This window comes from Chaetura pelagica, unplaced genomic scaffold (assembly GCF_000747805.2).
Source record: "Chaetura pelagica isolate M959 unplaced genomic scaffold, ChaPel_1.0 scaffold221, whole genome shotgun sequence".
Classification (NCBI taxonomy): domain Eukaryota; kingdom Metazoa; phylum Chordata; class Aves; order Apodiformes; family Apodidae; genus Chaetura; species Chaetura pelagica.
The window spans coordinates 435176-461123 of NW_009952533.1; the positions used below are offsets into that span (position 1 = coordinate 435176).

The 25948-nt window shown below is 38.6% G+C and overlaps 1 protein-coding gene across 1 annotated transcript in view; it reads left to right on the forward strand.

The window, feature by feature from the left end:
- SPATA5 (spermatogenesis associated 5) overlaps positions 1-25948 on the forward strand; it is a 201293-nt gene that overhangs the window by 55654 nt on the left and 119691 nt on the right. The window contains exon 13 of the mRNA XM_010008974.1: positions 5801-5927. Within this exon, the coding sequence (XP_010007276.1) occupies positions 5801-5927 (127 nt within the window). The remainder of the gene's footprint in view (positions 1-5800; positions 5928-25948) is intronic.

A 25948-nucleotide genomic window follows, 5' to 3' on the forward strand; every position in this document is an offset into this window, starting at 1 on the left:
CGTGATTTTTTCAACTGGCATAGGCAGTGTCCATTCAGCTGAACAAAATGCCCCACTGATAGAATTTGTGAATGAAATTTGATATCTGGGAGGATGCTGCAGTTATTTTTCTGGTAATGCTATTGGAGTGGATAATTATTTTGTTTTTTTGTAATACTGCGGAAAACCTTGAGCTGCCCAAGCTATATTTCACCAGAGTTTGTGAGCAAAGGAAATAAAACAGTGTGACAGTTAATTACAACCACTGAGAAGACATACTTGGCAGGTGCTCCTTGCTGACAGGTTAACCCTGCAAAGCCCTGACAAAAATGTCAGACTCAATAAAAATCCTTCAGACTGTGCAAACGGGGCAACTCTCGCCTGGGAGTGTGTTGGCAGGGGGCTTTGGTATTTCAGGAACCTTTTACCTCCCTCGTTTGTGGAGAAGTGGAGAGTCTTGCCAGAAAAGACTATTTCAGTTACTTTTTTTACACCAACTATTTTGTCATGTCCATGAGTTTTACATTTGTTTTGATATGAAATTATTTCTAGAGGTTCCAGTGAAATAATTATTTGAAATGCTATCACGTCCACATGTATTTTTAAAACCCATAAATTTTGATTATGATTGCATTTGTTTTGTTAGGACGGAAAAAAAAATAGAAGCAGCTTTTATATCTATGAAAATCTCACCTGATACAACATTTTGGTAAAGAAGGTGGGCTGTACTCCCTTCTCACAAAACCTGCATTATAGATTTCAGCTGTGTGAAGATTAATCCCTCTGCAGTAATTTATCCTGAATACTTCTCCTGAGGTCTGCCTCTTCGACCTCAGGGATCTGCCTGAGGTAGGGTCATCTGTGCAGAAATGGGGCTTTGCAGGAGAGGGGCCCCTCCCAGACTTCCTTCTAGTTTTGTAGCTTCACAGTTGCTGTGAATTTAATAGCGTTCACAATGTTATTGTGTGAATATTTCCTGCATTTCCATGTCTGCAGTTTTAGGGTAACTAAACTAAGGTCTTGATTCTGAAGCTAAGATTTCAATGGTGATTGAGAGACTTAAATATGCTTTCCAATGAAAATGACATCTGGTATTTTGAAAAAATGTGAATTCCATAGGTTTGGAAGTGTTCTAGGTTGTCAGATGATGCAAGTGTGCTTTGCATTGCCTCACAGTAATGATGCATACCAAATTTCATCATGAGGTGAAACTGTAATGACTGTCTCAAACTGTTTTTAGTTTTCAAATATTAAAAAATCTATTAGATAAAGGAGGGGTAGGAAAGGGAGAGAAGAAAAGCAAGTTAAATAAGTAAAAATATAAAAACCAAAATGTCAGTTGCTGTCAAAAAAATGCCTATAGCCAGAAGGGTAATAGATTTAAATCTGGTGATTTCATACATCTGGTTATGTCTGGAAACAAAATTTCCTTGGCTTGAAGAACTGTATAAGCTAGTGAGCTGTATGTACTCCTTGATACACTGGTAGAGTCAGGCTGTGGTTGCTTTTATATCCCCAGGAAGAAGTATGAGAGTGGCTTAAGATCTGCAAGGGGAAATGCCCACTGAGATCTGAATCCAGCTGGTTAAAATGGTCACTGGAGAAGGTCAAAGAAGATAAGAAAAATAAAAGGTGCTATGGAGACCCCTCACATGCTGTATTGAGGTTGAAGCCGGGGCTTGTAGTCTCTCAGTTCTATCAGACAATGGAGTTAATTCAGAATTAATTCAGAGGCTTTGGTACACCACCAAACATATTTTATTCTGTCAAAATGTGTATTGGATATGTCTTTAAAATAAAATACCAAGAATAGGCTTTGTTTTCCACACTCACTTTCAATAGTCTGCTTTAACCCACAGATATTCTTAGCTGACAGGTGTTTGCCATTCAGGAGGCTTCTCTGATGGTCAAGTGAAATGGCCTCTTCAGGAATTCATGTGTGCTGGGGCTGAGACTGCTGGGACACTTGCAGGATTAGCTGAAATATCACACATGCAAGGATATATGACACTAACTAACAGGACAAACTAGTAAGAAAATACCTTTTTTGCCTTTAAAACTCCTTCACCGAGGATTTTAAAGAAAGTTGGCAAGAAGATTAAAATAACGTATAGCCTACAGGCTGATGTGTTTTATTAGGAGAACACAAGAGATTACTTGAAATTCTCAGGCCCTTTAGGAGCAGCCAGACTCCTCTTCACTCACACGCTTTTTATTTTGAAGTTCAAGGTATTTCTGGTTGGGGCACGGCTCTTGCACATGCACACATGGCCCTGCGTGGGGTGTGTGAGGGGCTTAATCTGACTGCCTGGATTTGCAGGCAGCGTGTTGACAGGAAATTAGTTTGTACCAGGACGTGCCTTTTGAGGACTCTTTCCATGCAGTTGTGTTGATGACATCAACGAGCAGAGGTCAGGTAGAGGGGGGGCAGAGACAGCCCCTTGGCTGGAAGTTGGTTTTGGCAGTGCCTCCCTGGGACTGGAGGGTTAATCAGAATTTCTTTCTCTGGCTGCCATTTGCGTCAAAAGTCCGGGCAGCCTTAATGAACGTTGCCTGTGTTAATTTGAAACCCTTGCTGGGAAATCATGGGAAAATGGAAAAACGCATATTTGCGTGTCACCCTTCAGATTAACAGCTTGGGCAGGGCCAGAGCTCTGGGAGCACGTCGGGTGGCTCTGATGCAGCTCCGAGCAGCTGGTAAAGACATCTCTCACTGTAAACCTGTGCCTGCCTGGGTTTTTATAGGGTATCCTGTTAAGCCAAAAGCTAATTTGCTGTAGACTCCGTGCTAAAAATGGGGCTTCCTAGGATAGCTTAGTGAACCACGTAAATAAAAGCACTAAAATGGGAAATTCCTAGTGTCATAAGTCCCAGACACCTCTTCATTTCATACTGTTTTTATTGGGTTGTTTTTTGCGTGTGTGTTTTCAAAGTTTTTTTACTCCACTTTTAACAGATAATAATGGAGCCCCTAATAATGCACTGGTAACCCCCTTCATTATAATGCAATCAGTGATTTTATTTAACTGCAATTTTCTGATTATGCACTGATTGCATGAAAGTATTTGCAATGTACATTCCTCTGTAACACTGGGGGGTTTATTTAGAATAAACACTTCTCTATATTTTTTTTCCCAATCTGAAGCCTGTAAGAGAGATGTTTATATTGAGGAAAGACGTAATATCAGTTCTAGCCACCTCTCTTTAAAACCAAATATTTCTTCTTTGTTTCCTTAAAAAAACAAGTTTAGCATCTCCCCCAAAGTCTTCCAGCTTCAGTTAATCTCATATAATGTTAACGTTTTGGTCCCAGTCTTACAATTAATTTTTTCCTTTGCTGAACTTTTTCTGTGTATAGTCTGTGGGGTATGAAGTTGAGTAAATGTGAAACTTAGGCAAGATGGGAGGCCTGAATCCCTACTGAGACTAACTTGTGTTATGAAGTTGATTTTAATTTCCTTTCAGCCCTGTGTCCTTTGAAAAACACTTACTATCCTTGTCCAACACCTGAAGTGTTTTATCATCTTCAGCTCTTTGTAAGTCAATAGGACCATGATCATGAGTATGTTTGAAATGCTCTAATATCTTGTGGGAATTTCTCATGTGTCTGCAGCAACCTGAAAAGCAGATGACTAACTAACCCAAGTCCCTTCTCTATTATTTCTTAGCAACCTAAATATTCTGTTAGCCAACATTTGTTACAGCTCCTCAAAGATATTTTCCAGACTAGGTCTGATAAGTTAACTGTTGTGTCCTGGAAAATTACAGAACCAGTTGTAGAATAGGAAAGTTTGAGAATTTATTTGGAGGAGATGTACGCAGCAGCGATGGGGTCATTACTGTCCCTTTGGCTCTGGGAAATTTAGGAAGCACTTTGGTTGCAGGTGCGCTGGTGGTGAATGGCAAGGCTGCAGCAATGTACATGCATAATAGCATATGCATGTCTTCTCTAACTGTTGGAAATAATTGGAGCACTTATATTTTAAGATCTAATATTTCTTTCTGGAAATGAGTGTTTGGCAGCATAATTGCGTTGCGTGTGTGTGTGTAGGTGCCTGTGAATCTGTATAAACATTTAAGAGTACTCTTGCAAAAGGACTTTAAAAAGACATGAGGTTAAAATATTATCTAAATTCTGTATGGATTTGTGGTGGCAATAGAAAAATGGATGTTGTAGGGGGAAACCCGGCCTCATTTTAAGGATCAGACTTCTTTATGCTTCTTAGTATGAAGTTAGATCCAGAAGAACTAGAGAGATTACTTTTTTTCAAATTGTATTTAAAAGGGTACGTTTAAGAGTGGAGAAGTGAAACCCTTCTGTGTACAGTGGAGGGTGCAATAGCCCTGGAAGGGCAGTCCCATGGGTGAAGGGAGATGTAGGTGTGTATGTGCTGTCCATGGGGGAAGGTTGTGTTGAAAATAGTGAGGCTTTTGGCATGTGCCAAGAGCAGGGCTCCTGGTTTCTGGCAAAGGAGGAAAAACCTGTATTTTTGGCTCTATCTGACAATCCCCAGCCCCTTTCCCCAGCCTGCTTCAGCTTTCCTGCTGCTGCTCAGCAAAAGGAACTTCTGGTATGAACCATTGCCTATACGTGCCCTGTGCTCTGCCCCCTGGCAGAGACAGTCAATGTCAATATAGAGCTGGGTTCTACAAGGAACAAATATACATTATTTGTGTAGTGCATCTGCTGACGTACGAGTGTGTACAGTTATCTGTGTATGGTCCTAGTACCTCCTAGGTCTGTTATCCTTTAAAAAATAAAAGATCAGATGGTGTGCAATCACCTATTTTTTAATGTTTCAGAAATAAAACCTCTTTGTGCAGAATTAGAAGGATGTTCTAAACAAAATAACTGTTTGTGAGATGTATGGTTTATCACAACGTATGTGCTTGGTCTCTTGATTTGATTTACGCATTGTCTTCCGTTTCTGCATTCTTTGTTATATGTCAGAATATATGCACACACACACTTATGTATGCACACACATATTTCTTTAAAGAATTCTCTAAGAGGGAAGTGGTACATCATTTGGTTATTCTTTAAAAAATATTAGAAGCTTTAATGAAGAGAATAGGTGTTATTTTTATAATGCTTTTTGTTATGTGTAATTAAGCAATTTAAACTTTCCATAAACTTTAAGACTACAAGAGTTATTTCCAAAGTAAAAAAAAAAAAAGAAGCCCAGAATAGTTTATGCCTTGTCCATTTAGGTTATTAATGTATTGGTGATTTCAAGACTTGACTTTTCAGTTTCTCAGTCCTGGGATTTTTTTCCTGGTATCTGGAAAATCAGCTGAGTTAAAGGATTGACAATGGTATTATGAGGCAGTTGGTCAACACTCAATTTATTCACATTTGGTGGGGTTGACATAATGTAGACGAACTCTGCAAAATACATAACTACCTACTTTTTTTATACTACATGGAGTGGTTTAAGCACTAACTTGGATGGTGTTAAAAATGGAAGTTTTCTGACTAGTAAGGAAGCTGCATGAATTCAGTCGTCTTAAAGATGTTTATTTCAGACATCCACATGGTGTTAAATTCTTTACAACCTACCTAACGGGAGTGAAAACTTATGCTTATGCTGCTTTTCTGAATACCAAGAGATCTTTCAAAGGACTAATTTTCTGATATGCTTTTGCTCACTTTGTGTGCCTGACACTGTTTTGGGGAGTGAAGTTGAAAATTAAAATCAGAAAGAATTAAGATGAAAAGATGGTTCCCTGTAAATTGAAAAGAACAGTGTATTATTTCCTTTTTGCAGTGTTTTAGGAAGGGGAAAGCTAATGCTGTGACTTTTATTTATTATCAAACCAGCTCTTCAGGTGCTGGAAATGTAGCAGACCGTGTCTTGGCTCAGTTGTTAACGGAAATGGATGGGATAGAACAGCTGAAGGACGTGACAATTTTGGCAGCAACAAACAGACCGGACATGATAGACAAGGTACGAATAGATGTGCTGTCATATATCCTGTTCTCTTGAGAAGACCAGATTTTGGAATAATTCCATTCTCTTTTTCTCTCCAAACCGTTGACTGATCAATTTGATGATTGCGAGTAGGAGTTTGAAAATGCAGACAAGGCGAAGGAAAGGATTATGTGTGTGTTCCCACCCCCCCACCCCCCCTTTTTTTTCCCCTGTACAGAATTTGTGACAGAAACAAAATGTTTTGTGATAGCCTGAAGTATCTTATTTCCTAGAAGACATTTTCCTTAAATCAAGCTCATTGAACTTGTACAACAACATTTCTGTCAAACTGCTTCTGTGGTTTTTGCTTCAGTTGTGTTTGTTTATGCAGGAGTTTGCTGGAGTTTGTTGGTTTCATTAGTTACTTCCTTTCAAAAGATTAAATGTCTCCTTGGTGCCCTTAGCCTGCTGCCAGCAGTAGTTTCCAACTGTAAACACTGCAATTTCTCCTTAGATCCTCCAGCTCTGCTGGAGGGACAAGAACATTTCATGTTTCTGAAAGCAGGAGGGTTGTAACACTTACTGCAGAAAACCTCCGAAAACCTCCAAATGCAAAACCTACCCAGCAGCCCTCTACAAAACCCACTTTAAAACAGTCTACTGTGTCTTCTCACAGCTAAGTACAGTAGACAGACCAGTCTGAAGTGATTTCCTTTAAGATACATTTTGTAGTGTTGGAAAGGTTCTTTATTCCACAACTTTTCATCTTCCTAACATTCATGAATTTGATGACAAGCTAATGAAATGTCTTTTTCCTGATCTTTCCTAGAGTTTCTTAAAAGTTTCTTAAATATTTTTTATGTTAACAAATTGTCCCAATTTTAAGCTGTTTCTGGAGGAGTATTTTCTGTTTATCTTGGAACATTCAGGCATAAAATGCATAAGAAGTGCACATTTTTCAAGTAAGGTTTATAGATGCATAAAGTCTTGAGAAAAAAAAACAACTTATATTTTGGCTCCAGAACACAGCCTCTTCCCTTTTGAGCTGAAGGAAGCCACACAGCTGATGGTATCCTGATGAAGGCTTTCTTGGAGCTTATATACTATCTGTGTGTCTGCCATGGCAAAGAGCCAGCAAAGAGTTTTCAGTAAAAGGTGATAAAACTCATCAGTGAAAAATATGCTTGTGCAAAATTGAAATTTTCAGGGTTCCACTTTTACCATATTGATTTAACTTTGATGACTATTCTTTGGGGTCAGACTAAGCTGAATTTGAAAAAATCCTGTTTGTTGAAGAGAAAGAAAATGCCCTTCTGAGTCCAATGTGCTGTGTTACCTCCACCACCTCTTGGGAATTCAGTTCTCTGTCATTCTCCCTTTCACTGGATTTCTCTTGGGCCCAGAGTAAATGCAGTTTTCTTATATTTTAGCCATTATTTGAAGTATTGGCACTATTGGGACAGTACTACCATGTGTTAAGGGTGCCACCCTGCGATAATGAGAACTTTTAGAGTAACTTAGAACCTAAGTTACTAGCTCTATGTGAACTATACCTACATCACGTATGCAAATCCAGACTGCTTAGTCTGGGACTGAAGTTTTTATTTTAATATGATGGGTAGAAATTTGACATCTTTTGCGCACCTGAATTTTATGGGGGTGGTGAACTTTGAAGAGCTAACAGCACAGTCATATATCTTATGTTTTCTTTGTCCAAGTAAAGCAGCTAGTCTTGATTCTAATTGTGAAGGAAGAAGTTGCATGACACAGTGCCCCCCACAGTAGCAAGCTCTGTGATTACAGGAATTTTATTAGCAAGAAACCATGAATGGATATTTTAGTTTTTTGGGTTTTTTTAATCTGTTTTTACCAAGATATAATGGGGGGAAAAAAAAAAAAGAACGTTCTTGTAACTTTGTAGAAAGCATTAATTACAGAATAGCAGAATAAAATGTCACCAGTCTAGAGGAAGGAGGATTTTCATCTATGATGTAAAGGGACTGGAGAATCACATTTGAGTTGGTATTGCTCACATCATGCTTCATCCAGGCCAGACAGGCTATACCAGGCCACCACAAGTGGTTGTTCCTCAGAGCTTAGTGTTGGGACTGTTTCTGTTTAACATCTTTATTGATGATCTTCATAAGGACATAGAGTGTATTATCAGTAAGTTTGCAGATGACACCAAGCTAGGGAGGAGTGTTGATCTGCGTGAGGATAGGGAAGCTCTACAAAGAGACTTGGATAGATTGGATCGTTAGGCTAATGTTAATGGTCTGGGCTTCAACGAGGCCAAGTGCCAGGTCCTGCGCTTGGGCCACAACAACCCCAGGCAACGCTCCAGGCTGGGGGAAGTGTGGCTGGAAAGTGTCTGGCAGAAAAAGACCTGGGGGTTTTAATTGACAAGAGGCTGAATATGAGCCAGCAGTGTGCCCAGGTGGCCAAGAAAGCCAACGGCATCATGGCTTGTAATACAAATAATGTGACCAGCAGAAGTAGAGAGGTGATTGTCCCCCTGCACTCAGCACTGGTGAGGCCACATCTGGAGTGTTGTGTCCAGTTTTGGGCACCTCAATTCAAGAGAGACCTCGAGGTGATGGTGCGAGTGCAGAGGAGGGCAATGAAGTTCGTGAAGGGCCTAGAGAATTAATCTTATGAAGAATGCTTGAAGGAGCTGGGAATGTTTAGTTTGAGAAAGAGGAGGCTGAGAGGTCATTGTAGAGGGGTTGGTGCTGGTCTCTTCTCACAGGTAATCAGTGACAGAACAAGAGGGAATGGCTTAATCTGCAACAGGGGATGTTTAGATTGGACACTAGGAATATTTTTTTTTCACAGAAAGAGTGATTAGACACTGGAATAAGCTGCCCAGGGAGGTGGTGGAGTCACTGTCCCTGGATGTGTTTAAGAGTTGTTTGGATGTGGTGTTGGTGGATATGGTTTAATGGGGAGAACTTGGTAGAGTAGGGATGATGGTTGAACTTGGTGATCCTAGTGGGTCTTTTCCAACCTGAATGGTTCTATGATTCTATGATTTTCTCCTGGGTCTACACAATATATGCAGGGCACAAGTTGCATTTTTTTCCCTCTGGAAGAAAGCAGACTGACACCAGAAAATGTATTGTCAACGTCACTTAGTGGGAAGTCTTTCAGTATGGGCTTTTAGTTCACTTTGTGATCAGTGATCCTTTTGAAAAGGTAACATTTTGCTAAAGAATGTTAATATTTTATATGAAACTATCAGTTCAGTTACATATTACAATAAATGTGTGTCCTGTTTTCACAGATGTGTGATGACTATACAGTAATTTTTAATGCATGAACTTTACATATGTTTCAAAGGCACAAGGCAGTTTGTGTTCTCTACTTACAGGGACTGGGAAGATGTGTGGTACACTTTTTGTGACTATTTTTTAGCTTTTGAAATGAAAATATCTTTAAGGAATGCATGCTTTGTAAGTTTTATTTGCTTACAAAATTGGTAATAATCCATTCAGCATCTTTAATTATGTGGCTGCTTCTTCACTGACAATATGTGACAGTCCATCTTCTGTAATTTGAAAATAGCACATGGGAATATTAAATATAAGGGTATTCCCCTGAGCCTACTGCAGACTTTGTCAGCCCCTAGATACTACAGTTTGTTGCTTCCAGGTAGCAAATAGATTTTGAGACAGACTTTTTAAAGCTGTATTTAATGGTAAATTTGTTTTGACTTGTTACAATTGTCTATTAATAAGGTAATTTCTCTAAGATGTCATGATTGTAGTGAAGCATTCCAGCCTTAAGTTGCATTTCATATTTGTAGCATTTAGCTTCTTTATATCCCATTCATGTGATGCTGGAAATACTGTGAGATAGTTTCTATTTTTCAGAAGAAAACAAAACCAGAACGTACTGTTTTCAGCCATGTGTGATACAAAAAAGTGATTGCTCTTGGAAGGGTAATATTCTGGAACAAGATGTTCTGAACATTCTTTGAAAGTGATACAGAAACAAAACGCTCTGAGTGAATAAGAGTAAAAATTTTCCTTGTATTCTTCATTCTATAAGTAGAAGATGAGCATTAACTGGAAAAATGCTTTGCACTTTTGGTAACTTCCACACTTAAAATTTCTCACTAAAATATTTTGCATTAACTTTATGGAGCGGCTTAAGATTCAGAGCTTATTTATATTTCCCCATGTATCAGGTGGCCTAACAAGAGGGATCACTCATCCCTGCAAACCTCACATTAAATATTTTGAACACAGTGTTTAATTAGGTTGAAATTTCATGTTCTATTCAGACATATATGTGGACAAGCTTTGCAGTGTGGTCTCTTAGATCTCCATGAAGGAAAACCTAGACCAACTAATAAGGATTTGTGTCTTATCTCTTTTTCAGTGGAACCTCTTTTCCTGTCCTTTTAGTACTGGGCTTATTTTTTTGGGTGAGAAGGGTGAATTTTCATAATTACCTGCCCATGTAAATGTCTTTTTTCCCTCTTAAGCAGTATTTCCATATCCGTTAGCAAGGGTACAGCTAAGGAGGAGAGACTGACAAATCCCCAGGGATCTCGGTGAATGTTTTAGCACAGGAAGCAAGATGCATTTTGCTGTGGCATCAGATAGTTTTACCTCCTGCTGGGTCAAATTTGAATGTCAAACACATTAGCTGTGATGTAAAACACAAGGCGATGAGTGAAGTGGTAGTGTGGATCAGGATGACATCCTGGTGCTCCTCACAGCTTCACATCTCTGGGGTGCAGAAAAGATGAATCCTCAAATATGCAATTTGCATAAGAATGACAGGATGTGATAGGACAAATGAAGATAAATGAGATGCTGTGCTGTCAACGTTGCCCATTGTCTCTAGATTGATGATGCTCTGGATTCTGTCTGCATTCATGGACTTCAGTGTAGCTTAAACTAGAAACTGTCCCTGTGTGTGTAATACTGAAGAGCTGAATCTTTACCAATGTTTTTTAGCACAGGAGGTCTTGTGTCTTGTCTGCTGGTATAAGAACGTATGTTCTGTGTGTTGTGCCAGTGCAGAGGATTTTTGCTGCCTGCTTTTGCATATTTATTTTGCATTTTAAAACTTTCTGCTCCTTATCTTACTCCTCACTTTCTTTATCTCCATCCTCTCTTCCTTCACCTACAAGTTTCGCTGTTTCTTAGATAAGGTCTGTTGGCTTCAGCATATTAACTGCTGGGTTTGAATTCAGCTTATTTAGTTTAAAACCACGTGGATACTACTGTGTTGTCTGTTCTGCCTATGGGAACAAAATAACACAAAACTGCAGCTTACATTCCTCCTAGCAACTGCCAAGCATGAGGAAGGGGAATAAAACTCCTTTCCCCTGTGGCTGATCTGACCCTCAAAATGTTGATTTCTGTGTAGTTATGGGACAACCTTAATTTAAAGTGGCTTGTTTTGATGCAAATAAGAAATGCATGATAGGGCCATTTGGCAGAATCAGCGAAGAAATTATCATTTGTTGCCCGCAGCAAAACTAAATAATCTTTCCTCTTTTAAAACATCAAAGTTCTGTCTTTCTAAAGGCTTATGGAAGAAATTCAAATATTTAGGTTTGTGGTTTTACAGGTTAAAAGGAATATAGGAAAGAATCTTGCATATTTATTCATTATTGTCTGGAAATGTATATGTTCAATTAAAAAGCAGGTGATGCTACAAGCATATTTAGCAGTCAGATGCAGTGGCACAAACTTAACTCGCTATGACATATATTTTCCTATTTACATATTTGCTGCTTTGTGGTTTCCATTTTTGTCAGGTGTATCTTACTAAAGGTCCTTCTTATGTTACAGTTTTGACTTGGCAGCATTTCAGGTTTCCCCAATACTTTTGTAGGACTGTAGCGTTACAAGCCTCACAGCCCATCAGTCACGTGCTACGGTTCCCTCTGTGACACCCTCCAACCACCCCCATTTGATCAAAGATGGTAAAATTCTCTAGGTTGGAAGGGGCCCCTAGAGGTCTTCTGGTCCAGCCTTCTGCTTAGGCAGAGCCAACTTCAGTGTTAGGTGAGGTTACTCAAGGCTGGTGCAGTAGAGTTTTGAGTTTCTGCAAGGATGGAGGTTTCACAGCCCCTGGGTAGCTTCTGTACTGTTTGACCACCTTCACAAGGAAGATTTTTTCCTTATATCTAACAGTCTTGCTTGCTGTAACTTGTACCTGTCATGTACCTCTAAGAAGAGACTGACTGTCTTTTCAGAAAACCATCCCACCACTCCCTGCTGCTTTAGATAACATGAACACAGATAGAGTTGTCCTTGGAATAGTGAAGGAGAGCTTTGATTTTTTTATTATTATTATTATTTTTTCTCTCCTGTACCTAGTACTCAGGTGGGAATCCCCCTAATTAAGCCATGCCTGGAAGAAGGTCCTAGGTCCCACCTGCTTTAAGGATCTGGAGGAGAAAATGTGAATATCTAGGTTTTTGTTCTGCTCCATGTTAGATTTGGCTCATGCATGAGCAGTCAAGTGTCCCTTGGCCTTGCAGTGTTACAATATCTGTAGAAGATGGGAGATACATCTCCGGCTGTCATTTCTCAGTGTTACTTCTATACAAATTTCATCCAAATTTGGAAGACAAGAACACAAACTGGGTGCTTTTTAGAAGGAGAGGGGACTGGGGCACTTACTGCTTGGCCAAGTATTTTATGACAGTTGAATAAATTAGTAGTGAGTGAAATATAGTTAGGGTAAAATCTTTTTAAGTTCTTAATTTGGCACTCCTTGGTTAGTGGAGGTGAAGTCCAACCTCAGGACTGCTGAAAATAACCAACAGCTAACTAACTTGCCCTTTTACCGAGGTCAGACTTCATTTGTAGATGTGCTTTGTAGCCATCATGAGAACAGAACAGGGTGGGAAAGTATTTGAGTAGGAATCAAAGGACATAAATGCAGTTGCCATGTCTTGCCACACTGCTGAACCACTAATTATTAAATTTCACCTTAAATGCTGAAATGCCTCTCTTGTTTGTCAAAGGGCAGTCCTCATATTCTTGTGAAGCCCTGGGATTAAAAACAGAGTGCGATTTTGTGTCTCCCCTTCTCAGGCAGCACCTTGAGTGCTTATGTCATTTTGCCCAGGTGCAAGTGTGGTTCTTTGAAATAACAGAAGATGTGGGATTTCTTTTGAAGACAAAATTGTTCTGGAGCATATAATAAATTTTTAGAAAATGAAGCTTTATGGAGAAGTGCTATCAAACTACATGTCATTGAAAAGAGGATCTGATATTCTAATACAGTTTCAGAATCTTGGCACCATCACATTTCCCATCAGTTGATTTTTTCTGGGATGTGTTTGGGTTATTGCCCTTAATCTTGTTAAACTTGCAACTTTGAGTAGGGCACAAAGTGGTGCTCTGGAAAGTAGCCATTTCTCACACATCTAATTTTGCCTTTATTAATATTTGTTGTTTACACTTTAGGGTGATTAGGACCAAAAATAAAGAAGAGAAAGGGGTGAACAAAATGATTTTGAAGTTGTCACATGTTCATTTTGTGCCAATCTTAAACAGACACAGTTGATGAGCACTGCTGTTTACTGGCCAGACTTCCAAGTTGATCATTTGAGGCTGGATTGCATAGTGAACCCATAGTCCCTAAAGAGTGTGTTTGAATGCAGAGGTAGTTTCTGTCTTTATGTACATACGTATGAAGCTTCTCTCTAAGTCAGGAAGTAGCTTTTAAGATTCACCTGAGTCTCTGTCTCCCTTCCCCCTCTCCACCTTCCTCACTAATGAAAACTTTGTTTTCTCATGAGTACAGCAAATAAAATATTTCCAGGTGTGCGAAAGTGGTTTTTGTTTCCAACTATTCGATTGTCAGAGTGTGGAGGGCTGAGTAGTAAATCAGCCTTAAGGCTGCTATGGTTTAAAAAACAAAATCTTAGTGGTGACAGCTGAAGAGCACAGTGACTTTTTCACTCAAGATTTATTACTTGCCTGAAAAGAAGGGTTGGAGGGAAAACTTGCTGGGCTGCATATTTTCTCCTTTAACAGATATACTATAGGGCCAAGATAAGTTGGCTTTATTTTATCTGTGAAAATATACATCCAAACAATGTAGGTAAAAATATAATTGTATTACTTCAAATAAATATGCCTGCTCTTATTCTTTATAATGTAAAGCATTCCTTTCATTGACTCAGACATGTATTTTAGCATCACTAATACTTTCATAAATTTATCTGCAACACATGCCAGAAAACTTACTTAAAGGTATCAAAGGGTATTTATTTCATTTGGAAAAGTACAAAGATGGGAAAGTAAAGGCCAAGGGCCAAGGTTTGTTCGTATTCATTCCTCCAAGACTCACAAAGTCCAGATGAGGAGCAAAGCATCTCAGAAAGCCTCCAGTTTATCAATGAAGGGGGCAAATTCAAAAGGCTGTCAGATTCATGTTTGTTGTGTAAATACCATCCCCCAGTTTACTGAGTCTGTAACTGTGATACCAGGTGGGTGGTTTGTTTTTTTTTTGCTTAGGCTTGTTTGGTTTTTTTAACAGTTACATGGAAATGACACTTTATTTGTAAGATAACATGGGAACATATGGGGTTAAAATGAATCGTGCCTCTAAAAGTGAGGTGTATTTTGGCAGTATGTGTAGACTGGGTATAAATTTGTAAGTGTTGGGTTAGGTCAACTCTATTCATCATCTGGGTTTAGTGACAAAGCAGGAAGCTTTATCTAGAGAAGTAACACGAATTTTATGATGACGTTTCATGTACCTGCCCAGCAAGTTTTAACTGCTAAAACTGGTGTGTACTTAGATAAGTTTTGCATTTCCTACTTTAATTACTTGAAAACAGTCTATGTGTTTATAACCTGTTCCTTCTAATTCCTTTCAGTTCACTCGTTGTGTCAGTGTCTGGGTTGTGCAGTGGAGGGGTACAGCTGTGTAGCTCTCTAGAGACCTGTGGCTTGGCTTGGTTTCCATGGGAGCATCCTTGGGAGCTGCCAGAGCCCCTGGTGGTTTGTAATTGAGGATACTGGGCTTTATAGCAGATAAGCAGAGCACAGCAAGGCATATTTCACAGGCACTGTGTTGGATGGCAGAAGTCATTATATTTAATAAGCGTCATTAGGGTAGTGATAACAGTTGAGGAAGAGACATTCCAAAAACTCTTGGTTTTTAAATATTTATGGGAGTGACACTGAGAAGGATGTTAGTGTAGTACTGTGAGCTACAGAAGCTGGACGACCGGCCACAATTATGGTAGTTGGGCTGTAGCCATGGACACATTTAGGACTTGCTTTGCAGTTGGTCTTCAGCCCAGCTTTCCTCTTGGTGGATGCAAAACGCAAAGTACCTGTGTATTTTTTTTGTATATATACATCAAGCACCCACGAGTTAAGAACTTTCATAGGTAAAATTGTGTGTACAATCTTAATTCTTTATATATGTGCATCATAATCCAGTCTTTGTTTTCGTTAATTCAAGTGGTATTAATTGTGCATTATTAATGAAATTGCATTAATTTAGAAAATTATTTTTGTAAGTCATTATGATCACCTCTGCTCTAATTACCTTAATACTCATATTTTCTTACTCCTGTGAGCTTTGTTTTACACTCTTGGAAATCAGATGAGCAATTACTAGCTTCTGGGGGGAGTATTTGAATTCTATCATGTGGTGTCATCCTGAGATCTTCATGGTTGTTTGCACAACAGGACCCCCTAGATTTGCCATAGAAAACTTGAAATAGGTGTTAAATTGACAACATAATTAAACTCTTTCCATTCTTTGTGGGGTCTATGATGCAAGAATGGGACTTTTACCAGGATGTCTTCTGACAACATGAATGGGTAAATAAATTACTTTTTCAGAGGCAACATTTCTTCAAACTCTCCATAAGCATAGCTCATTCTTTACATTCTTTCCTTAGTGTTTCTCCCTAATTCAGTTTGCCTGCTCTCTCTTTGCTTGTATTTCCTGTGTCCACTGACTTCTTGATCATCAGGAAACTAAGAATTTAATCTCAGTATGACTCTTGCTTCTAGTCTTTTTGCTCAGTTGCCATGAACTTTGTCTTCCTATGCTTGCACTTATCATTGGATATATTCCTACCCAGCTAGGGTTCCCCAATCTTTTTTCCTCCCGGGCTTCCACATCTAGAGTCCTTTCTCAAGAAGTATCAGTTTTGCCCCAGTGTTCAGACTCTTGGTTTTCAGTGTGATCGCTTCCCATATCAGTCTTGTCTTTCTTGTGGAGTCAGCTCTGATCTCCTCTTTCTCCTTCTCCTGCTTGACTAGATTCAAGTGACTCCAATAAGAGGAGAGGTCACTTTCCTGCAGTCGTTTTGGGAGCCTGAATCCAGTGTGGCCTGCAGACTCCTTGAATCTTCCTAGGATCTGTCTTTGAGCGGTCAAAACTTGGAAAATGTGTCTGCAAAATGTCACAAAACCTCAATAAGCTTTTTCAAATTGAAATGTTTTAAGTTCTTCTAATGTGGTAGGGTCTCAAGACCTCCCTCCAAAAGTTAGGGTGAAATAGTTTTATAATTTCTTTAAAAAATTGTAAATAAAGTGACATTTTTCCTAATCTCCTTCTCATGCAACAGCTGAAATGTTTTGACTGAAACATTACAAAACAAATCAGTCAAAGGCAGCCAGCCAGCTTGGAAAGGACAAGAAGGTCAAAACTCAGAATAGCATATGCTACTAAGGGCATGATCTAATGTAAAATGTTGAGTGACTTCTAGACTAAGTGTTGATACTTATCTCTCCCCTAATAGGGTGAAAAGTGTTTCAGTAAAAATGGAAGTCATGGCAAAATAGAAAGCCCAGCATTGTACATATGTTGCTGTTTTATCATCGGTCATAGCAGGGTGCAGCCTGGGAGGATGAAGTGGCCAGTGTGCAGTTGCATTGTGTGGTTGTACACATTAAAGTGGTGACCTTTTCAGTTTTAGATTTGGAAAACCTCTGAGCTTGATAATGAGCAAGTTAAAATATGATCAGTCTGTCTAGTGAAGGACTCTAAAAAGCCCTTGAATTTAGGGATTACCTGATATGCACTTGTTTCTCAGTATAAGGATATTAATATTTATGTAAGGTTCTTTATGAATATTAGATTAGACCATTCCATTCAATTGGACCATTTTTTTGTTTGTGAAATCTCTCTGGGGAAGAACAAAAAATAGACAATCATAGGCAGAATTTCCACTAGTTGATTTTAATTTTGTGTGGTTTTTGGTGTGTTTGAGATCCATCTTTGCATTTTGATTGCTCCATCAGTGATGAAAGCAGGATGTCTCGCACATGTGGCATAGGTACTGCTTAGGCATAAGTAAAGATACCATTCATGTGCAGTACAAATAATAATGAAAGATAGTAAGTTTGTTCAGGAAAAACAGGTTCTTCCTGTATGATCTTAGTTATTAAAAAATAATAATTCTTAAAATCAAGCTAATGAAGGCAGTGCTATAATAATGTAGCATAAGTGAAAAGGGAATAATCTGTGTGGTCATTGATTCATAATATATTGTTTTAATAAGGCATGTGGAAGGATCGTTATGCATATGGGCAGGAGCACAGAGTGAGGGCTCTATTCATGTCTAAATGAGACATCAGCATTTCTTATGAGCAGTGGAAGCTCAGTGGATGGCTGACTGGGTCACTGGAGTACCTCAGGGTTGCATATGCCACTGTAATTTAGTAACACAAGCTTGTTTGAAGCTCTGTATGGTTTGATATATATACACAACTGTAAGACTTGGCACAGAATCACAACAGTTTGCTAGATTTTGGGGATAACCTAAAAGAATGTGTGGACTGCAGGGTATTTGAAGCTGATTGGGAGAGAAGGGTCTGAAAGTCAAAATGAGTATTGTGATTGAGTGGTGCCAGGCAATAACAGCACTGGTGTTGACAAGACTCAGCAGTTCTGAAAATCTGAAATGATGGGTCCTTTAGGGGGCTATGTCTGTTACATGTTCTTACTTAGTTGAGGAATTTAATTAAACAGGGTGTAGTTACTTCTTCCTTTGTTTTAAATGTAAATGTCTTCCCTCCATGGCAATTAAGCTTTGTGTTATAGAGAAGCATGTCCCACATGTACAGAAAATATTTTCTAAACAGTCCTCTCTTCATTGTGCTTTGTACACTGTAACAAACACTCTGCTGCCTATAGCATCCTTTTGAGTTATTGTTCCCTGTCAGGTGCTGAAAAAGGTGATTTTTGGAACTGTTCTTTTGTTTTAATGATAACATAATACAGACAATTAATGATTTATCTTACTCATCTTTTTTAAATGTAAAAATGAGCTGCTTCTGTTTTACTAGCTGCTACTTCAGATAGGATGTGTTCCATTTTCCCACTAGTAGCCTCACTCAAAGTTATAATTCCAACATTAAAAAAAATCTGTTACCAAAACAGATTTTTAAAAAATAGAAGAATCTTATGAAATTAAATACATACATTCAAGTTACTCTATCTTTTCCCTGTAACCTCACATGAATAGCTGTAATTCTCTATAACAAATAATTTCCATCCCTAACCCTTGTTTCTTTTTTTTACCCCGTCATCCCCTTTGTTACTTCCTGCACAGGAAGTTTTGCTGTGGGAACTGTTTGGGAAGTAACCTAGCAGGATGATAGAAAAAGATGTCAGAACTTTGTGTCAGTGACACTAGACTTTTTCTCAGGTGAAGAGACAGAGAACTAATGGAATATGAAGGTAAATAAACAGAGATAATCAAACTTCTTGAAACATTGGGCTGTTTATTCAGAGGGCTGCAGCCATTGCTGGCTTATGTGTTATGGCTTGTCTAAAGACTCTCCTGTGTCACTGTCACCTTCAGTGCCACCTTCTAAAACACTGCTAAGAGAAGGGGAGGCAAATTAAATAGCTGCCACTTCACAAATGCAAGAGAACAAAATGAACCATCACCATGGCTTTCTCATGCATATTTTATGGACAAGTCAAAACAACTTTGTGGGCATTTTACAACCTGTTTCTGAACAGAGCTGATGATAATTTTTCACATCCTCTCAGGAAATAAAGAAGAATGATGCTTTTCGTGCCAAGTCATGCCTTTGTGCCGCCGTCGCATGTGTCTCTGCACTCTGTTTCTGGCAGAGCAGCTGGTTCTTAAAACAACTGACGTGCAAACTTGAACCTGAACCTTTCCCTGGTGTACGCCCTTCTACCTTGCTATGTAATAATTTCTTCAAAAAATCCCAAACAAAAAACAAAACAACTTCTGAATAACTGGAGTAGGTGAACAAGATGGTCCTATACAGAATGTGAGTCAGCTGTTCCTTAAACAGAAACTATTTTATTCCTTAGATAACACTTGCTGCCCTTGTCTGAACCTTTCCCAGATCTATTATATCCTGTTTGAGAGAAAGGGCTCAGGCCTGCATACAGTATCCCAAGATGAGGGTGTGACATGGATTTGTATGGGTGTGTAATGATGCTTTCTATTTTGGTCTTTACTTGTTTATTATCAGTTCTGAATTGTTAACACCTCATTTGCTTTTTTGACTTCTGCCAAGAACTGAGCTGAAGTTTTCATCACTGTCTATTAAAACTACAGCTGGTAATGATTAATCTTGTAGCCCATCCATGTACATATGAAGGAAAGACTCAATTTCCCATGTTCATTGTTTTGCATTTACTTACATTAAATCTCATCCAATTGCTAAGTCTCCTGAGAGTCTTGGACAGTTCTTTACACTCAGTCTTCATCCTTGTTGCTTTGAATAACTATATCCTCAGAAATTATGGCTCCTGTATTACATAATTTCCTTGGTATTAGATCTCATAAAGGACATGAAAATTTTATACAGGAAAAACAGATGAGATGAAGGGGTCTGTATTGTGTCACAATAGAGGGGTAGCATAGGAAAGGCTCATACCCTGCCAGTACATGCTGTTATCTGTAGACAGATCCTCACAAGCACAGTTGGACTCTTACTGAAAACAGAGGAATGAGAGATAAAGCATCACACAATAAAATCGACATCTGAATTCCTTTGCTCTGATGTACGTTGGTTCTGAGAAGGAAAGAGGGAAGAACAATACGCATGGCACTGGTTTTGCTATGTCTTGTCAGAAATGACCATGATAGGTGAAGTGCATGCCCTGGTGTTCATAATTTTATGGAATTAAGTCCTGTGAATGAGGGGGAAAAGAGAATAATCAAATAATGGATTGGCTTGTAGCAGGCTGATAAATCTAGTGTTTTGCCTTTCTGTTAGAGGTATTATACACTCGTTAGCATTTACTCAAAATAAGCAAGTAAAAACAAAACAAAATGTAAAAAAAATAAGAGAAAAATAATTCTAAAATAAGGTAATTTCCTTACCTTAATGTGCTTTGTCTTTACGTGAAGAACATGAGCATGCCCTTTTTTTTTATAAACAGGAAAATGGTGAAACAGGCAGTCATTGAGAGCAGCTGGTGTGGAAAAAGCAATCTGAAAGGAGGACCACATCTTTACAGTAGGCAGCAATGCACACAGGAAAATGCTGAATGCTAGCCCTGTCTGGGGGAAAACATATGGCTGACATGATACAGAAAGTTGAGGTTATCACAGAGTTGGGTCTTGCAGACAGAGTGTACTAAAGGTTGCAAATAACTTCACTCTGTTTCAGAGGTTGTTTTCCTTAGCAGTGAATATTTTCTGCAGAAGTCACTGAGTGAGAAGAGGCAGCATTAGCCAGTTTGCAAGGCAAGTCTTACTCCATTACTTAACGACGAGGCACGTGAGATATGTAAGCAAGAACACACGCCAGGGTGAGTGTGTGTTCATCAGTCAACATATGAGGTGTGTGTAATTGGCAAACACACACCTTGGAACATGTTACTGCACTTATAAAATGGCCGTTTACTTTAGTTTTATTAAGGAATATAAGTACTCTGTGCTAGCTTATAAATTTTTTTCCAATAAAATTGTAGCACCATTCTTCATACATTTAATGCTGAAGTGTGTTGAACTCTTTAAATACCTGCTTTAGTGCTTAGTACCATTTTGATCTGATACCTGAGCTTTTCTGTTGTCCTTCATACACTAGTTGTGCCATTTGAGTGGGTGTGAGGAAATGTAACTGGCTTCATCCCAGATTTCCCCACTGATTCCTATTCCTTGTGGTGATCTGAGCTTCCCTTCCTGGACAATCCATTTCGCAGGGTAGCTAAAGTGGAAACTTTATTCTTAACCCAGAAACATTGGCTACAGAGGACATCACTTTTAAATAATGGTTTGGTTCTGTGTGACAAAAATAAAGACACACAGTTCATTTCTTAAATGAAAGATATGTCTTAGCTAGATTCAGCTACTGAGTGTGCTTCGATAATACACTTTTGTTATTTGGAAAGTAACTAGTGGGTTTTCTGTCTTGCTCGTGTATGCATTTTGCTAGCAGAATGTAGACTTGCCACACCAACAAGGAGGTATTTTATGATACTGCTTCAACTGGCTGCCTGCTCTCCAGAAAAAGTGTTGTCAAGGGAGGGAAGGGTGCAAAGAATCAGTGTGAGGTAGAAATAGGTTGTACTCCTCACTGCAGTTATGGCTAGAGTAGGGCCTATAGAACAACGTCACCTTCTTATTTAAGATCTCTATATCCTTTGTGCATCATGAATAAGATTACTTCTAACAGTGATGGAAACAAAATGAAATAGCTGTAATTTCTGTAGGCGCTGTAATTGAGGCATTAGGTGCAGCTCTGTTGCTGTTTCTCAAGAAAATTGCTTATTAACATTCACAGAGGACACAATTCTTCCCTCTTTTGTGACTGTGCAACCCCACTGTGTCTGAAGTCTTTTCAGCAGTATGACTGAAGGGGAAGTCTTCCGTTTCTTATTTTGGGTTATTTTTATTTTTGGGTTATTTTTATTTCTAGCGGACAGAGCAAGAAAAGAAGACACCACTGTCAGTCTTGGTCATTTGCAGGATTTATACAAGATCATTTACAGGTTTTATAGAGAGTAGGAATATGTTCTGTCTTTGCTTTGCATGTGAAAATAGAGTATGTTTCACAGAAGATACCACATCACAAATAAAGAAACTTTTAAAACAGATTCATTTCCACAATAAAGGCTTGTTTTGACGTGGGCCTGCCAGCAATGCTGTGACAGAAGGCAAATAATTTAAGTTCTTGGGAAAGAAAAAATATGAATTGGAACCATTAAGCTTCTGAGACACTGAATATATTTTAAGAGAAATTATTTTAATTAGTGCTGCTCTAAGAGAATAGAAGTTGTGGTTAGATTCAGAATCGCCAGAATTTGTGTACCTGGCATGCCACCTGAAGTTCTGGGCTCATAGAAAAATCCAAACTCATTATTCAAATGACAGCCCAATGGGTTGGGTTTTTTTGTGGTGGAATTTCCATGGGTTTACTTTTTATTTACGTGGATCCTATTCTCATAAAAATACTGATATGAAAGATCTTAACCTGGAACCTGAGTAGGTTTGCTGGAACTCCTTCAGTCCTCACTTAAGCCTTTATAACTGTTTTATTTTCATAAGCCAAAGATTGCAATTGTTTCCAACACTTTAAAGCTAAGAACGTGTTTGAATGTTTGTAGAATTGAAATTTTAGGAACTAGAAAAAAGGTGACTAAAGTTAGTATCTGTTTAGGCAGAAATATGCCATAGATATAAACTGACCTGAGACAGTAATTGTTTTGGGAATTCTGAACCCTTTGGGTTTTGACATTGGCTGCTTGGGTAAATATACTAATTTGATTTTTCTACTTTTCTCATATAATAAAGAAAAGAAAGAACTACAGCTTTGCTGAAGGAACACATTGAGAAGTGGAATGTAAGAACTCTCCCACCTCATGAAAGATGAGAGACTGAAAATAAACCAGGTGTTTTTTCAGCCAGGTGATCCTCGTGTCCTGAGATGGTAACTTTCTGCACATGCACAGGCTGCCTGGTTTCTTATCTTAGACACTTATACAAGCTAAAGCTATTTTCACAAGGACAGCTATTCCTATATGATAGTTCTGTCCTCATCCACAGTATGGCCACTTCCAAAGAGCCTGGTAGGTTTGACAGTATTCACATCTTGATGCCATCATTTCGCTGTCAGCAACCTATTCAGCCCTGTGTGAACTGTGTGCTATCTTGAAGGAAAGAAACCAGTAAACTGTCAGGGCCCTGGAAGTGAATTTGGTTTCCATTGTGGGTGTGTTTCAATGGGATGCAATGAAGCAAAGGCTTTACATAATATATTTTTTTTGACAAAATGAATTTTTGTGATGTTCTTTCTTGTGGAGCAGGATAAAGGTAGCCTGTTATTCTTTTATATTTTTCTTGGTGTTTTAATAGTTGCTTCAGCTATATTTCTCTTTTCTTTAAGGGGCAACTGTTGTATCTGATTCTCTGTTTCTTGCTGTCACAATGGTCCTGTGTGTTACATGGTTCTGTTTCAATTGTCATCTTGTTCCTGCACGCACAATTACTAAATTTCCTGTATTTATCTGAAAATTAGCTAAAGGATGCTGAATACCTGGATATCTTGTCTAATTTCATTTCTTGAAACATACCAAGGTAACAGGTAGACATTCTCTAATGTCTTTGTTACCAAGAACTGGAAGAAAAAATACTGAGTGTTTTGAAAGCTTTGTGCACGTTTTTAAATGAGTCCTCAGGTTCCCAAAACATGGGATCAGCAGATGGCAGTCAAACCAAAGTTCAATCTCGTAGCTTGCATGAAGATTTGAAAATACAGTGGCTGTAGGAGAAAGTGGAGAGAGAGACTGTGTGACTGAGTTGTGTCAGAAGAGATGTTCTTACACATTTGTAAACAGATATAGGTTTGTTAGACCTTAGTAAAGACGAGCTTTGATTTCTGTCCATCTGGGGTATGCATGTGGTTCTTGTTTCAGGTCTTTTTACTGGGGAAGCTCTTGAGTTTCTTTGACTGCAGCTGTGGATGTTTTCAAAATAACAAACTGGTGATTAGGTTGTCTCACTTGTATTTTAGAAATCTGTCTATTTTAAAACATTTTTTTATTCATCATGTGTGAGGAAAGAGCTTTGCTTTTATGCAAATGGAGTAATGTTTATTTAATTAATGTATTTTTAAAGTTTTTTTTAAAAATCTCTAATTCATGGTGATGAATGCTTATTAAAATATTTTTAATTTAAAAAAAACTTTTACTTTGATAATGCTGTTTTGTAGAATACCAGCTAAGTGGCTGAAGAACATTCAGTATTATATGGTACTTTTATTTATATCCTGTTCTAAGTAGTTGTGACCCTTGTACATCAGTACAGATGTATTTGAGTAGTTGATTGGGTAGTTTCCTAAAGATGCACCTTCCCTATGACATAGCTGTTTACAAGGCTTAGTGTAAGCATGAGAAATGAAAGCAGATGCAAAGTACAGAACATCATTAAGCATTTATTGTTCTAAAGTTTTAGTTCTGGTTTAATGTTTTTCTTTTTTTCCTCTCTTCAACCTATCATCAAACTTCAATCCTTGCTTTTTTCATTCTTTCTTCTCATCTTCTCTTTTATGTTGCAAATTCTGTCCTCTGTTGTGTTCTGTCTGCTATTAAGAGGGGAGGGGACAAAAACCCAAATCGAAACAAGCCAACGAAACAAAAATCCCTGTGGGGAAAAATACTCAAAGGTTTTATCATGAGTCAGTATTTTAAGTTCACACTTTCACATCTTTCTTTCCCCTAAAGGGGTTAACTCTGCTTATTAATTGAAGTGCACAGTTTATACTAAGCATTATTTAACATATACTGGTGGTATTACTGTACTTCCTGTTTTGTATTCATAATAATAGGTTTCTGAAGGGTTGCCTTTGTATAAATACCTCACTGACATTTTAGGCAAGTATATTCATGTCTTGGAGTAAGCAGGAGAGAGTCATGTGTTGGAACACTGCTACAGAAGGAAATCTCTTTGTGTTTCATAAATGATACCCCTAAAGCCTTTCAAGAATATAGGCTTTTAAATGACAGCTATGCATTTGTTTTGTTTCTTTGCTTTTTGTTATTCTGGCTTGAATTGGCTCTAAGAAGCCATAAAGAAAGGACTGCAATTCCAGCAGGGAATCTTCTCTGCAACTGCAAGGCTTTGCCAGTAAGCTTGAAATGGAAAAGGAAATCTGCAGAATGTCTCTGTGTTAAAAGGAGTTGAAGGCTTCAGAATCAACTTCAGCAATTAATCCAAGTACTAATTTCCTTGTATATCTATTGGTCCCATATAAAGTCACTGTAGAAAATAAGGAGGCCAGAGGGAACCCAGGGAGTAAGGGTTTTCTCCAGGCTTTGTGTCCAAGTTTTGTCTGTAGGGGTTGTGGAACTGCAAAGTTCTTGCGATGGCCAAAGCTGATAATACACAATAGAGATCAGGTCAGAACTAATTAGGTTTTATTGTCAAAAGCCATTTTCTAATGCTTACTGACCATCTGGTCATTTCTGAAATGTATTTTGAGTCTCTAGAGAAGAACAGTGTTAGAGATTATGGTAGTAGGGACTTTTTTATACTGATGTTGAAATTAATAGAAAATATTTAGCCTCTATTAAAGGATTGAAAGTCCTCTGATAATGTTTACATTTATTATTTATTTGTTTAGAATGCAGAAAGTCTACGTCTTTCCTGGAGTCTCTAAGAGAATAAGTTTGCAAATCACTCTAAGTTTATCTCCCCTTTAGGTGTTATTTAGACTTCCTGTTTGCACCATCTGAGCTTATATGGGCATTAGTGGTGCACAGCTGCTGTGGTATGGAGGAAAACACGGGGAGGGGGGACACTCCTCTGCTTCAGAATAGCTCAGGGGACGAAAGCCGGTCCCACATGCCTGCTGGTGAAGTTGGGCCATGCTTGCAATCTGCTTTGCAGCTCGCCCAAACTGAATGTAAGCTATGGCATAATGTGGTGGCCTTTAATGTTTCCTGTGCAAGGTTTGGTCTGAGGCTGCAACATGCCTGGCAGTGGGAAACTGGGTCTCTTGAGCAGAGACAACTGTAGTGCTGGCAGATCTTATGGTCCCTCCATGCCCTCCTGTGTTCTCCTCACAGTTCTCCTCCAACCCTCTGAGCTGCAATGGTGTACTGAGAACACCATT